Below are 12,727 nucleotides of genomic sequence, written 5' to 3' on the forward strand. Positions count from 1 at the left end.
AGAAGACCTAATATTCATGAGAGTTCCAGAAGGAGTGAAGAAAGTGAGAGGCTGAAAAATATTTTCAGAAACAATGTTTGAAAACATCTCAGATTTGATAAAAGACAAACCACCAGATTCACGAAGCTGAGTAAATACCAAACAGTATGGACTCGAAGAAATCCATATCCAAACACACTGTAATCAAATTTCTGAAAACTAAAGACTTCACCTCCCCCCTCCCCCCACCCTGCCCCTGCAAGAAATATCATGAAGGCAACTCAGTGAAACAGCAAAGTACTTTGTGGGATAATAATGATTTGAATAGCAGAGGATGTCTTATTAGAAACCATGAAGCCAGAAGGAAGTGGTGCAACATTTTACAGATGTGGAAAGAAAAAACTCATGATTGTACATCTAGCAAAAATATCCTTCAGGCATGAAAGTAAAATAAAGACATTTTCAGATTAAAATAAACCCAGAGATTTATTACCAACAGTCTTATTCTCAAAGAATTGCTATAAGAAATCCTTAAAACGGAAGAGAAATGATAAATGAAGAAAACTTGGAACGTTAAAAATGAACAGAGTATAATGGGAAGGGTGAATATCTGATGATATTCTATGCAAATAGAAATCAAAAGAAAGCTGCAATAGCAGTATTCATATCAGATGAAATAGGCTTTAAAATGAAGACAGTTAGACAAAGGACACTACATAAAGATCAAAGGATCAATCCAAGAAAAAGATATAACAATTGTAAATATATACATACCCATCATAGGAATATCTCCATATATAAGGTAAATGCAAACAGCCATAAAAGGAGGAATCAACAGTAACATAACAGTAGTGGGGGACTTTAACACTCCACTTTGGTCAATGGATAGATCGTCCAGACAGAAAATTAATAAGAAAACATAGGCTTTAAATGACACCCAAGGCTGGATGGACTTAATTGATATTTAAAGAGCATTCCATCCAAAAGCGGCAGAGTACACATTCTCAAGTGCACATAGAACACTCTCCAGGACTGATCACAGGCTAGGCCACAAAGTGTGCCTCAGTAAATTCATGTCAGGCATCTTTTCCAGTCACAGTGCTTTGAGATTAGGAATCTAACTGTAAGAAAAAAACTGTAAAAAAACACAAACACGTGGAGACTAGACTATATGCTGCTAGACAACCAATTGATCACTGAGGAAATCAAAGAGGAAGTCAAAAAAATTATATCTGACCTTAAAAAAATTAGAACATTTCTAAGGTGGAGATGTTATCTAGGACAACTGTATTGTTAAGAGGGGAGAGTAGTGTGATAATTGTTGGTAAGGTTTCTACATTTCACTTGAAATAGTAAAATTCTGATATTAGTAGACTGGGAGGAATTAAATACATAATTTGTAATAGCTAGAGTAAGCACTAAAAAACTGTAAAGCAAAATAGACTCAAAGAGCTATGGATTAAACTACATTAGTAAAAACTCAGGATAGTCCATAGGAAGGCAGGAAAGGAGAAACAGGCATGATAAACAGAATATAAAAGCAACAGACTTAAATCCTAACATTTAAATAAATTACATTAAATGTAAATGGTTTAAACAGAGCTATTGAATATTTTTGGAAATGATAAAAACCATGACCCAATTATGTGTTTCTACAAAAAGATCACTTCAAATGTAATGATACATTACATCATGCTGAAGATTACTTATCATATAGTTTATAGTAAATCTCATACTTCATGGTGCCATTGCAGAAGCTTTGCCATTAGAATTAGGTCTTAGACTATAACTTTCCTGTCAATGCTTCTATTCAACAATTAAAGAAAAGAGACGCAATTGTTCTTTTACTATTAGAAAATCAGGAGATTTGGCAAACTCAGAACTGTTACTAGTTCAGCAAGTTTGCTGGACATAAAATCAACCTAAAAACTACCCAATTCTCTAGTAAAAAGTTAATTTGAAAATATGATAGGAATTAAGTTCTTTTTTATATTAGCAGCAGCAACAATGCCAAGAAGAATCCTAAGATTATACCTACAGAAAGTTTGTAAGATCTTAAGAAAATTTCAGAGCAGAATTGAGGGATATAAAAGATGATCTGAAGTGATGCGATATACCATTATGATCTTGGGTTGGGATGCTTAACATGGTAACAGTGTCCCCATTGATCTGTAAATTCACTGCATTTCTGTTTACTGTTCCCGTCTCCACCTTTTTTGTTTTTTTGAATTGATGCTAAATTTTACTTGCAAGCAAAAGTCTGTGAAGAACCAAAATATTCCTGAGTAGGGAGAATGTCTACTTAAGAATAGGAGAGGGGTGGGGTCCCTGCTCTAGTGATTAAGTTGTGGGCACATGTGCAGAGAAATAGACCAGCAGAACAGAATAGGAACCTCAGATGTAGCATCACAAATCCCTGGGTAAAGCATGGACTGTACAATAAATATTTTAGAAGATTATTGGTTATTTCCAGGGGAGGAAAATGAAATAAACATAGATCTTGACTTCTCACCTACTGATTAATTCCAGGTAGATGACAGTCATAATGTAATAAGCAAAACTTTTAAGGCTGTAGAATGCTGGATCAGAGAATGTCTTTGACTTCAGAGTAGGAAGCATTTCTTCAAAAAGACTGTTTAAGGAACTACAAAGGAAAAGATAGACAGACGTGACTACATACAATCCAGCAGAACACCTTTTAATATTAACGATACCATACACAAAGGGGACGACATGAGCTTTGGGCTCAGAAAAGCTACATTGAATTTGTAAAGCTTACAAAAGCTTAGAAACCAAAATGTATAAAGAATTTGCTGGTTCTTTATGTACACACTAGTGAGAGAGAGAACCTAATTGAAAATAGGCAAAATATATGACTGTCAGGGGAGTGTGTAATTTCCTTGGTTCTGTCTCATCACAACAAAAATTTGAAGTGACAGACTTTGAAGCCCTAGGTGTGTCACAGCTCTCGGACAGTGTTACAGCTCTGTGTTACAGCTCAGTTTTATTTAGAAAGTAAAGGGAAATATATCATCTAGGCTTGAGGGCATGCTGACCCAAAAGTGGAGGGGGGGAGAGAGAGAGAGAGAGAGAGGGAGAGAGAGAGAGAGAGTGCTTGTGGGAGAGAGAGACCCCGGGCCCTGTGGCTCCTCTTTCTATATGTTTTCCCTCCCCCCGGCCTGCCCTATGTAAATTGGGCTAGCCAGGAGTGCTCTTTGTTCCACCTGAGGTCCTCACTCTGGTCCTCAGACCTTCCTTTGCTCTATTTTCATGGGCTTTCCCCTTCTTGTCTTTTAGCCACCACCATTTTGGACTCCTTTTTCCTATTCTAACTACCTAATATGACTAAGCCATACGGAGGAAAGGAAATTCATGAAATAAGTATTTGAAAAGAATTTCCAAGTCACCAGGAGAATGAAAGCATGAAGTAACATCATACATAGTATATACATTTATTTTCTATACACAAATGCATATAAATTCAACAGTACCAAGTAAGGCAGTGGAGAGTATTATATTCTGCTGGTTGGAATGCTGTTAGTTCCCCACTGTTGAGAAGGTTAAATTGTGCTGTCTGTGAAACTGCTACGTGGCGTTTCGCTGGGCTCCAGAGAGCTCTGGTCCTTTGTATCTCAGCACAAAATGAATTTAGCAAGAGGCAAAGTAATAGATAAGATGTGACTATTAGAATAGGACACTTGTGGGGCTTACAGGTGGGTGGGTGAGAGAGTGACAAGTGCTGAGAACTTACTGGGTTGCAGGTTTATAATCAAAGGAAAAGTAGGGAAGGGCAAAAGACCATCTGTCTCATTCTTGGGTAGACATCATGCTTTCACCATCAGCTCCTCCTCCAGATTGGGCAGGGGAGTTTTCTTGTCCCTGCCTGGTCAAGCCAGGGCTGTCATGCCACTATGGAAAACTTACTTCAGGTCTCAGTACAGCGAGGGTCTTTCACTTTGAAGTGTCACCTTTCCGTAAATTACTGTCTTCTTTATGCCGGCAGAGAGCATGTCCTAGGTATCATTAACTTAACTGAGCGCACTGGGCAGGATGTGGGCCTCATGCCACCACTGTTTTATTGTTTGGGGCCACGTCTCCTGCTTCAGTTGCATGGTTTTGCCGCTAAGCAAGCGCGCTTGGTTTTGTGGTTAAGTAAGCCTGCTTTCTTCAGTGGTCATTAATGTATTGTGGTCTCCCAGAGCCCCTAAAGTTCCTCTCTATCTACAGTCCTCAAATGGTATTTCTGAGCTATTTGATTATCCTACTCTACCCCTATCATCCACATATAAGGTAGTGTTATGAGGAAGTGAAGTATAAATGAGTTCGAGCTGCAAACTCACCAACATGGATTTAGTGTTTTTTTTTTTAATTGTTGTTGTTTTTTTAAATAAAAACATTATTGACTGAAAAACCAAACTGAAGATTGATATGTGTGATAATGATTCCACTTATATAAAATTTAAAAGCCCACAGGTAATAGTAGTTATAGATACAGGTATATGTACTAAAGTGTAAAGTTCCTGAGAATGGTGAAGACTGAGTTATATGGTACTGCCAGGCAGGGGTTAATGTGTGTTAGTTGCTCAGTCGTGTCCAATACTTTGCCACCTTATGGACTATATATAGCCTGTCAGGCTCCTCTGTTCGTGGAATTCTCCAGGCAAAAATGCTGGAGTGGGTTGCCATTTCCTTCTGCAGGGGATCTTCCAGACCCCGGCATCGATCCAAGGTGTCCAGCATTGCAAGGCAGATTCTTTACTGTCTGAGCCGCCAGGGAAGCCGTTGCTGGGGAGGGGAAGAGGAACGGAATCTAAAAAATGTGCTCAGAGAACCCTCATATTTCATTTCTTTAGGAATCAGAAAGTTACCTGTCTTAGTTATGTTGGAGCTCAGTGGTGGGTTTTTACTATAGTTGCTATTCTCTTGTATGTTTGAAATTATTCGAATAAAAATGCAATTAAAATTCTTAAAAGAGATTTTTTAAGAAGATTTTTTAAACGTTTTAGTCAGCTTGTTCAACTAGATGTGTTTGTGTGTTTTAACTGGTGTCTTATTTTTCTTTTCTATAATTATGTGACACTTTATTTTTGTCTTCTGTCTACACTAGATTTTATATCACATTTTATTTATGCTTTATTTGCTTTTATGAACATACTGTTGCCAAGTAAAACTGTCAACACCTTTAAAATGGTGATTATTACCCAGTGTAATTTTACATTATTTTTGTTGCCCTGCGGAAAGGATTTCTAAACAGTTGTGGTAATTATAAAGTTCAAAAGCTAGGGTAGATGTCCATTAAAGTTCATAGACAAGCTTACACACAACTGCATATTTTAATTGTTCCTAACAATGATTGTATTGAAGTGATAATACAACTCTACCTAATGACTGGGTTTCTGCACTTACGAAATTTATTTCACAGAATTTTGGGGGGGAAGCCTTTAATCTCATCTTTGTTCCTTCTATAAGTGATCCTTCTGTGAACTTGTGTGACAGATTTTAAGATTGCTGTTCGTTAGGCAACAGTGAGTGAAAGACATACACCCATGTGACTACCTGGCTTTGGCAAATTCTGTTGTGAAAAATGAAGTAACAGCTTTGGGAAACAGTTTGCAGGGCCTGTATGGACTCATTTTGGAAAGTGAAGAAATGACATACTATGGAGAAAGATGTTGGAAGGTTTTTTAAAATAATAAAAACAGTATAAATTATGTATTATTGAAATTTAATAATAAGATAAAACAATTTAATTTCACTGAAATTACAGTGAGTCATTAAAATGTAAGATTTACTGGGGTTTTTTGAGAAGTAGGTATTAGGAATACTTTGGTTTCAGGAGAAGAATGTATCCCTTAAAAATAGATGAATTTTCTTTTGTCATTTTATTATAATTTATTATTTATAATATATTAAAACTTCCTGTATGAAACAGCATAACTCTTAAACCTCACATTTCTCAGATGTTTATGCCTGGTGGTCTACCTGACATTTCAAACATTGTAAGACTTAGAAGCTTATTAATAATGTGTTCTTAATTTTATATGTGATCTTTGTTTGGCAGTTACTACTTATCCTTTGTGAGGAGGGCATGACGACCCACTGCAGCGGAGAATCCCCATGGACAGAGGAGCCTGGTGGGCTACAGTCCATGGGGTTGCAAAGTGTGGGATGCACCTGAGCGACTAAGCACAGCACTTATCCTTTGTACACAACTGATTAATATTCACGATTGGTGTCTGGCACTAGTACGGTCACTACTGTTTGACTTGGTTACATTTTACCACTTCAGAGAAACAAATAGTAGTGTGCTTGGCCTATAAATAGAAAGTAAAAGTGAAAACAAAAAGCCCTTTAAATGTGAATATACTGTTGTGTATGGAAGTGTCATTTTAAAAACATAAGACAATAACTGAATTCATGTGGATTTTCAAAGTAGAAGGAACTTTAAAAAATTAATTAGTCTGATGACCTCATTTTACAAATCATCATAACTAATGTTTATTGAGACCCTATCAGGGCAACATTTGGCACTTTTTGTATGCTATTTAACCCTCTACTTCTGTTGTATCTGTTTTACAGTGAATGCAATTTAGACTTGGGATGTTAAGTGTTTTGCCAAAACTAACATGAACTGGGTCTCTCCAACACCCAGGTGTGTGAACTTGTGCCAAGTGCTGGTCAGAGATGAGTGAACTCCTGTTAGTGTCACATGGTGAGCTTTGCCTGACGCCGCGTGTCACTCGGAGCCAGCATGTGTAGATCCCACTTTTGTTTCTATTATTTATGAGGTGTAATTTGTTTTCTTCAGTACAATGCTTCATCTCAGCAGCAAAGAGAAATTATTAAAAGTAGGAGTCTGGACAGGCGGCTGCAAGAACCAATAGTATTGTCAAAGTGGAGACATAGCACCATTGTGCTGGACGCCAATGACAAGGTAGGACATTCTGAGAAGATAAATCTGTTGAGAACTCGGGCAGGTTCTTTATGCTTTATTTTCTTCTTTGTTGAGTCTCATACCTTGGTGGTGACTGTTTTATTGCATGCCATATCTGATTGTCCCAGAGTGGGGATTGTTTTTGAAGTTTTCTGGTTTTTGACCTATGCCATAATGCTGTATGTATACATGATACATTTGGGCCTGGTGGGTGATAGGTTTTTTTCATAATCTCCTTTTAAAGTCACACATCATTATTGTTTGTCTTCAGTTTCTAAGAGATTTAATGGTAAAGACATTTAATTAACTTTCCCAGCCCAGGGAAGATTGAAAGCCTGCTCCTCCTGTTTCGCTAACAGCTCTCTACTCAAAGTGCTTCTGAGAAGTCATGTTCTCTGTTTGAAATAGGGAGTGGATTTTGATGCAAACATGAGATTGGAAAAGCGGTAGAGTTTTTAACTTCCTTGTGAGTTACATCTTTACCTTGTGACCTCAAGTCTGGTGATAGAATAGGAAATTACTACAAATTTGTAGACATCAGACATACTGATGTTAAAGTGGTGGTAATGATGTGAGAGTGGCAGTAACACCCTAAAATTGAAATATTTGGCACTGGGGACTCTTATTTTGCCAACAAGATTCTCTTTCGGCATAGTTAATAGGTTTCCTGCATTTGCAGGCATGTTAGTGAAAGCAAGAGGCCCTCTCCTGAGGCATATTTCTCTGTGTTTGGATACTTTCAGTCCTAAATTCATTTTTAAATGATCTCTATCAGTCTGTCAGATAAGTACTTCTAATTTCTGTTTGTAAGGATATTAGGTGGTGGAGTGTAGAGGGCATATTAAAGGAATGAAATTCTGGAGTTTGTCCTATTGAAGACTTGGAAATATATTAGCATTGAAGTTAACCTATGTAGGTAATAGTCCTAGAGATTTTTATTAATAATAAAAAAATTCATTTATAAGAACCAGATTACACTTCAGTGTATACCAAAAACTCCTGTACTGTATGTGATGATGCTCTAGTGCCCAAGCTATGGTTGAACCAACTCTATTGCATCATCCAGTGGACTCTAGAATAAAAAGGATGCTTGTTTTGCTGATGCAGACTTAAAATTTCTTACCTCTTTGTAATCTTTCTTGAGATTCATTTTCAGTATATTATTAGAATAACATGTGGAGTTCTTATTTCATATCCTTTTTCATCTAATTGTTTCAGAATATGATAATGTGATTTTCTTGAGACTAGACTTATTTCTGTAGAAATGGCTTCCCCCCCACCTTTATAAATAGGAATCATAGATAATTATTTCATCAGATAAACTCTGTTACTTATCATCATCTTCTAGTATATATGTTTTTAAGATTTCAGATTATAAAAGAGGGACTATACCAGAACAAGCTGGTGGACTAATACAAGGGGTGAAATCTGTATTACTTGAAAAGTAATCATAGAAACCTAATACTGTGTGGCAAATGTTGTTACAATGCTATAGGTCCTAATTCAGTTGCCAGACAACCTTGAAGGAGGTAGGTGAGGGTATGTAGTTACCACTCATTATTCAAATAGTTACTTATTTTCTAGTTTATGGGTCATCAAATCTTTCTTCTTTTTCTCACACTGTTTTAATATTAGGCACTCTTTGAGAAGTCAAGAAATGGAAAAGCAAAACTTCTGAAGCTGTTGAAAAAATACTTAAATGAGGCTAAACTGACATGTGGACATTAAATGTAATTTCTTTTTATAAAGAAATATTTGACATGATTTTAATGTTTTCTCCATTTGTATGTAGGCCTTGGATGTTTGCTTTTAAGGTTGTCCCTTCAAGAATTTTCCCTGTAACATTTCACTGCTGCCTAGGTTCCGTATTTACAAATTGTATAGTTATGAACCTGAAGACTTTTTTCCAAGTAAATGGATGTTGAATTAACGGTTTTGTATTGTGATTTAATAAAAATTCCCAGGCTCGTCACCAGTATTTTATCCACTTTCATAAGTATAGAAAAGTAGATGATACAGATGTGAAGATGAATGTCCAGAGAAATTATCTGGCTTTATAGGAAAGTTAATAATAGATGTTGGCATGTGATTTTCCTAATTCTCTTTTCCTGAAATTATTCAAAGCTTCTAGGAGAACAGAGAACATTTAAATGGAACTTGGCTGTTGGTACCAATAAAATGTTTCTTTGGTCTTATCCTCCATGAATAGTGTTACAAATACCTGAGGTAGAAATCACATACCATGCTAATATTGACAAAGCAGAATTTCTTTGAAAATGCACATTATTGGCTTGCTTCTATTATATTCTTGTAGGCTTAGACTTTAAAATGTTCTTTTTTTTTCTGGTGAGTTATTAATCTGTAAATCTGAGGTTTCTTCTTTGCATACTAAAAAAAATCTTTGTTTATTTCTAATAACTGAGGTTAGCTATAAATTATATTAAATATTAATAGCAATTTAATTAAATACAGGTTCTCATTCTGGCAGTTGCCAGGTAGTTCCTGTGAGTGTTCTGTGCCAAATCCTACCAGGATTCACACCAAGAGCAAATTAATATGTTGACTGTTAACATTTTTATCCACAAGTGTGCAGATTGTACTTATTTTAAATATGGTTAATTTAAGCCGATGCAGCGTCATGATTTTAAGGCAGCATGCCTCATTTCTTTTGAGTAATCCTGTATATGATATTTAAGTTTATAGTAATTGGTACAAACTATGCCATATTTTATAAACTTTATGACATCTGTAGTTTTCACATCTGTACCATATTAGTTTCATAGCTAAATATAGAAGGGAAGTAACTAGGAAAAAATTTTTCTCAGCCTCCCTTATTAAGCTCTCCTTCTATGAGTAGAGGGAGAAATATAATGATATGAAATAGAGTAACATTTTTCATTACTTATTTTTTGTAGGAATCTCCATCTGCCTCAAAACCCTGCTATCCTGAACATGAGTCTTCTCCCTCTTCACCAAAGCACCAAGATACAGTTAGTATGATAGCAGCAAGTAGAAAATATAGTCCAATTATTTCAATCAATTTCAGCAAATTAATTTTCTCTTAAGTGTAATGTTTAAATATCTCTTGGGCTTCTATAAAATTTCATTGGTCTCTCAAAAAATAACCACATAATAGGTTTAAATTAAAAATCAGATTTTATTGATTTAAAAATTCCCTGCTTTGTGCAAAATATAGTACCTTCGTGATCAACTTGTATACCATATTTATAAGGGATGAATTTATGTTTGGCTTTTGAACATAAATGTTAAAGTCCCTGGAGAATACTATCAAGTTTACACAATACCCTTTCTTCCTCAGGCCAACAGTCCAAAGGTAAGAAGCACCCTCCTCCTCATTAACGAGCTTAGATGCCCTTTTCCCCTCTAAACCGTCAGATGCATCACCTAGCCTATGCCAGGTAATATTGGCAGAACCTAACTCAACCTGAGGTTTCTCCTAAGCTTGGAAAACTGCCGGTGGCTTCTCTTCAGTCTTAACGTTGGAGAAATTCTGCTTGACCTCAGCGTTTGCAGGACACCCCTCCCCAAGTCTCCCTATAATTTGCTGCTCCTCCTCTTCCCCTCCAGTGGCCCCATTTCCTTTCAGAAAGGGGGACTAAACTTCGTGTTGAGGTCTGCGAGACTGTGCCTGTCCTGGGTCCTCAGCCCCGCTGTCTTGCTGCCCTCTGGCTCTTCAGCTCCAGGGCCTTCATGTACTGAAACCCATGTCCCTCACATCTTTGTCCAGTCAACTTCTAGGTCATTCCTTAGAGCTCAGTTCAGACTCAGAATTTTATTCTAATCCTCTAGATTTGGTCAGATTTCCTTGTAGTGGATTTCCCTGGTGGCTCAGTAAAGAATCTGCCTGTAATGCAGGAGACCTGGGTTCAGTCCCTGGGTCAGGAAGATCTCCTGGAGAAGGGAATGGCTACCCATTCCAGTATTCTTGCCTGGGAAATTCCATGGACAGAGGAGCCTGGCGGGCAACAGTCCACGGGGTCGCAAAAAGTTGGACAGGACTGAGCGACTATCATTTTCACCTTCATACTTTCCCTGTAGTCCTCTTCGTAGCATTTAAGTATATGTTATTTGATTCTGTAAAATAGAGCAACTCTTTTCATTTCTTATTTCTTGTAGGAGCTTCCAGCCCTTAGTTAATATCTTCCCCATTAGACAAAGGAAAGCTTCCTTAGAGCAGAACCAGAGCACTCAGTGTGGCAGAGTTTTGGTGTTCCAGGGAGTTTTGCTGAATGAAGAAATGAAATTTGTAAAGTTTTTTTAAAAGTAAACTTTTATTGTTATTTCCTTAATTTTAAGGAATAAACTTTATTAGGATACTTCTGATTTTCTAGGGGCACAGATTTTCACAGATGGTACTTTCCTTTTACAGGCTCTTCCTCCCTTCCCTGAGCAAGTCTGGTCTTTTGATTCATCTCACATGTTGTCCATCTGTCCTTCTGATGTTGCTCAGAAGGTTTCACTGCCTACTCTGCTCCTTGGCTTCTCTGTACCTACAGTTAATCCTGAGCTGACTTGTAGGAGGACTCTGTAGGTCCTGCCCCGACTAACCTCAGCATAACCATATCTCTTCTTTTTCTCTGAGCTCCAAGTCATTGACGGCATCGATGGAGTGAAAGTTACCTTGTGTTCCCCCATCTCCCTGCTGAGAATTTAAACTCCAAAGGGACTCATAGGGATAGATAGGGGCTGCTTTCTCCTTTTTTATTTTACATTGTTTAACACAGTCCTGGGTACATAAACATCAAATAAAGGTAAAAGTGAATGTGACTTTAGTGCTTTTGTTAAGAATTATCATATGAACCTAAGGTACTGTTACTACAGAATGCTTAATTTATCCATCTATCTAGAAAAAGGAAAAAACCTTTTTAAACTTAAGTATGGGTACTATATAACTTCTAAGAAGACCTTTTATAAATTATTTATATTTTGGTAAAAGGGAATTTCTAGGTAATCCTAGAAACATGAGTTTATAAATGTCACATGTAGGTTACAAAGGACTGTTTGCAGATTATTCCCCCAGGCAGTTATCCTGTCTCAAGGGTTTGCCAAGCACCCTGACTGTCCTGGACTAAGGGTCCCCTCTGATGGCCGTGGCAGGGAACTACCTCACCAGGATTCTGTTTTATTCTTTATTTTCTTGCACATGGAAAAAAAATGAAACAACTCTGTTAATTCTGCCTAAGGCTGTTCTGTTTTCTCATAAGTGTAGAGTGTCCTTCCCTCCATCCCCCAGTTCAGCACCCTCCAACCCCACCCCCTGGCCAGAGGCTTCTGTCCCCTGAATATCTTCCTCAGCCTCTGCTCCCTGTCCTCCACTTGCCTTGTTTGAACTGAGTCTTTTACCTGTCTTTCCCACTCTTACCCAATTAATACGAGCAAATATTTTCTTAGTTCTTTGAGTTAAAATCTGGTTGGGATAAAGCCTTACTGGTAAGAAAAAAGAAGCTACAAATGTAGAAATGAAACTGACACTATAATCAGTGTTGGTTACTCGGTGTCATCTTTAAATCTCTGCAAATTGCCCAGCTCCCTCTCATATCTCTCTTTTTTTAAAAATTAAAACTGTATTGAAATAATAGAACTAACATACTGTACCGTTTACCCATTTAAAATGTACAGTTTGGTAGTTGTTAGTGTTAATATATTCAGATACATGCAACTATTGTCACGCTCATTTTAGAATATCTTCATCACCTCAAAAAGAAGTACTCATCTGTCATGACCCCCTCTACCACCACACCCCATCAAGGCCCAAGCAGCCAGTAGTTACTTTCTATCTCACTAGATTTGCCT

The 12,727-nt window shown here is 37.2% G+C and overlaps 1 protein-coding gene across 26 annotated transcripts in view; it reads left to right on the top strand.

Moving 5' to 3' along the window:
- Nucleotides 1-12,727, top strand: part of ARHGAP12 (Rho GTPase activating protein 12) — a 117,644-nt gene that overhangs the window by 69,783 nt on the left and 35,134 nt on the right. For 10 of the 26 annotated variants that reach the window (XM_069547669.1, XM_069547672.1, XM_069547663.1 and 7 more), the window contains 2 exons: nt 6,788-6,913; nt 9,829-9,903. The exons of 7 other annotated variants lie outside the window; for them this stretch is intronic. In XM_069547669.1, coding sequence (XP_069403770.1) covers nt 6,788-6,913; nt 9,829-9,903 — 201 coding nt within the window. The remainder of the gene's footprint in view (nt 1-6,787; nt 6,914-9,828; nt 9,904-12,727) is intronic. 9 more of the 26 variants (XM_069547676.1, XM_069547678.1, XM_069547665.1 and 6 more) reach the window with 1 other exon arrangement.

Source organism: Ovis canadensis, chromosome 13, assembly GCF_042477335.2.
Source record: "Ovis canadensis isolate MfBH-ARS-UI-01 breed Bighorn chromosome 13, ARS-UI_OviCan_v2, whole genome shotgun sequence".
Classification (NCBI taxonomy): Eukaryota; Metazoa; Chordata; class Mammalia; order Artiodactyla; family Bovidae; genus Ovis; species Ovis canadensis.